We start from the raw sequence: 3,306 nt of genomic DNA on the forward strand, positions 1-3,306 counted from the left end.
GGCTGGAAGGTAGTGAGGACAGACTAGACTCGGGCAGGGGCTGAGCAGATGGAGGGGGGTGGGCAGGCTGGGGAGCCATCGGGAGCAAACAATCCTTTGTGTGTTCACCGGTGTCTCTGTGGGTCATTGCCTGGGTGATGTCAATCAGTCAATCGATTCATCAATCGATCCATCTCTCTCTTCCTCAGCCAGTCTGCTGGCCTGTGGGATCCACCAGGCCTCCGGCCAAATCTCCATCGTCCCACTCATAGGAACAGAGGGACACCAGAGCTTCCTGGACCTCGCAGGCGCCCCTAAGGATGCTCTGGAGTACAGCTGGCACCGGAGTGTGAACGATGGTGCAGAGAATGTGATTGTCGGCTATAAACCCTCCTCCGGTTCCTGGCAGCCTGGGCCCAAGTTCAGCGGCCGGGAGACCGTGACCAGGACGGGCAACCTGGTGATCAGGAATTCCGTGTTAAATGGCACAGGGAACTACCCCGTACGGGTGGACGCCAGCAGTGGGACTCAGAGAGCAGCCGGTTGGCTCGAGATTCGAGGTAGGTGGACAGCTTGTTTCCGTAATGCGGGAGTTGGATTTGGTGACTTAGCCGAGTCCTGGGCTCTGAGGCTCCTCCATGTAGCCCATGGCTGCGTGCGCAAGCGTGGCCCTGCGCACAGGCATTTCACGTCGGGCTGTTTACTTCCTCAAGGTCAGCCAGAGTCTCTCCCTCTCTAGTCCGCTGGGACGGACTCTTACATAACACGAGATAATTATGGGAGTGACAGCCATCCCCTGTGCCATATTCTACAGGTTAGGAAAAAGTCACAGGTATGTGCTGCATGGCCTTGGGACTGTCTTCCATCTGTGGTCCTCATCATCCTCACCTGTAAAAATAGGGGTGATGTCTACCTCTGTGGTCTGTTATAAGGTCGGAACAAGTATTTGTCCAGTACATGGGACTCAGGTAATGGAAGTGATTATCACGAAGAGTCCAGGGACCACCTACGCTCTGAATTCTACCCACGGCACTGCAGGTGAGGGAGTGTCCTGATTTGGGGGTTCAGAAATAACCATTAGATGGCACGCCTATGCCAGGAGCTCACAATGATTGCAGTGGATGCCACGACGATGTCTCAGAGCGGAGGATAACGGGCTCATGCAAGTGCCACCCTCGGTCACCTCTTCTCTGTCCCTCTCAGTTCTAGGCATGCTGGTTTCTACCCAATCTACCCCAAACCCCGCCTCGGAGGTGAGTGGAGCTTGGCGGGGGGGCCAGACCCCACCTCTCACCCTTCCCTGCTTCCCGCAGAGTTGGAAAGCAACCCAGGCATCTCGGTCAACAGCAGCTCTGTGGTAGAGTACATGGATTCCGTGGCCGCCTTCTGCCACACCGACGCCGCCAATGTCGAGTGGTATGTGAACGCCTTACCAGCAATGACCAGATGACAACTTCCCCAGACGGCAAGATGCTCGTCATCCACAGAGTCGGCCGCGATGACAGAGTGCTTCAGTGTGCGATTAAAAACATCTTCGGGCTTCTTCAAAGGAGTGAGCAGATCTCTCTGACGGTGGCCTGTGAGTGGTCTGGGGTGATGGGTGTGGAGCCAGGGGTGGGCCCAGAGTCGTCCAGGGGCGTGGGGGTGACACACGCAGAACCGGAGAGAGGGGGCATCCTGAGCCAGCCTGCGGCCAGCTTGATCTGGGCTCGATCCCCAGCTCTGGTTATTTGGCTCTTTGGACCTGGGACATGCCCTAAGCCCTGCTTCTCAGATTAGAAATGGGACTGTGTGGAAAGAGGGGACAGCTCGCAACCGATCGTTGCTTAGATTGACATTTAATGGGTCGAGTTTTCAAGACCCTGCCTGCCTCGGGTTTTCCAGTTCGGCTCCTGGGTCTCTCATTTCTGGTTTTCTGACTTAGCGCTGTCACCTTCCCTTTGTCCTTCGCTCGGATGGAACTGTCTACACGCCCTTGAGCAGACAGTTCGAGCGAAAAAACTAAGTTCTGCATGCCACACATTCTCTTCTCTTTAGACCTCTTTGGCGGCCCACCAAGGCCAGGTTTGCCTCCTGGCAAGACCTTCTCAAATTCTCAGATGGGTCTTGTCGATCGAAGACGTGCCGGCAAGGCTGTCACAGAGACGACCTCCGTACACTGCTTACTGGCCGGAGGTTAGACCCGGGACCTGGGGCTACAGCTGTTCAGGAAGATTCCTCCTGGCCGTAGGGGGACTTGCTTGGCTCATTCGTGGGTCCATGGAGGCCGCGAGTCCTCGGTCTTCTCCTCCGAGCCTCGCTTCCCTCAGCCGTAACACAGATCAATAGTGGAACTGATCGCACGGGCTGCTGTGGGAATTATGCAAGGGCATGAAAACCTGGAAGGTATTTGAGGCAGCGCCCGGCACGCCATGGGCCTGACGCATTTGCTTCTGGTCTATCCCTATGTCATTGTGACGTGAACGGCCGCCACGGAGCTGGCACACAGGAGGTGCCATCATTGTCACCACGGCTGCCTTGCCCGTCGGGGGGAATCTAGGGGGTCCGCTCTGGGTGCAGAGTGGGGCACCTCCAGGCCGGGGAGGACTCTGTGAGGCTCAAGGGAACGAGACGAGACGTGGGCCCCAGGCTCCCGCCCTGTCTCTGCAGATGGGCCGGACAGCGTGCTGCTGTGGACTGACCCCCACCACATCAGAGGCATCGTGTCTGCCGAGACCGGCACCCGGGTGCGGATGGAGTGTGTCTCCACCTCCTTCCCGGGACCCAAGTACCGCTGGGTCCACCACGGCTCCCTCTTGAGCTTCTCAGAGGCAAACATCACGCTGCCGAGTCTGGCCTGGGAGCAGATGGGCAGATACAGGTGCGTCGTGGAGAACCCCGTGGCCCAGCTCTCCATGTACAGGGACGTCGAGGTCCAGAGGCCCTGTAAGTGCAGCCGCTTCCCCTCTGGGGCTTACCCTCTCCCAGTGTTCCCACCTCCATGCCTCGACCTGGGTGGCACCCGTCACCAGGACTGCTGTCTCCAGCTCACACTCCGTCCTCACAGTGGTTGGGTGGAACCTTCCCATCCCCTTGAGGTCTGAGCCCAAAGCTGCCCCCTCCAGGAAGTCCCCAGAGTCCTGAGCTCAGAGTCCTGCGAGACAAGATCAGCCAACACTTGACGAGCACTTACTGAGCGCCAGCCCCCATTCCAACCCGCACGACCCTCGCAGTCTCTCTCTGTTGGGAGCGTCACCCCCATTCCACAGGTGAGGACACCGGTGCTCGGGGTGGGGTGCTCTATTCCAGGTTCCAGTTCTAATCAGCAGAGGAGGCAGAGTTCACGCC

At 58.2% G+C, this 3,306-nt stretch overlaps 1 protein-coding gene across 1 annotated transcript in view; it reads left to right on the forward strand.

Moving 5' to 3' along the window:
- The window catches only part of CEACAM18 (carcinoembryonic antigen related cell adhesion molecule 18), a 12,211-nt gene that overhangs the window by 949 nt on the left and 7,956 nt on the right, over window positions 1-3,306 (forward strand). Inside the window, 5 exon segments of the mRNA XM_011382929.1 lie at window positions 189-539; window positions 1,293-1,412; window positions 1,415-1,558; window positions 2,629-2,904; window positions 3,268-3,303. Of these exon segments, the coding sequence (XP_011381231.1) occupies window positions 189-539; window positions 1,293-1,412; window positions 1,415-1,558; window positions 2,629-2,904; window positions 3,268-3,303 (927 nt within the window).

The sequence above is a fragment of the Pteropus vampyrus genome, unplaced genomic scaffold (genome assembly GCF_000151845.1).
Source record: "Pteropus vampyrus isolate Shadow unplaced genomic scaffold, Pvam_2.0 Scaffold494, whole genome shotgun sequence".
NCBI classification, from domain to species: Eukaryota; Metazoa; Chordata; class Mammalia; order Chiroptera; family Pteropodidae; genus Pteropus; species Pteropus vampyrus.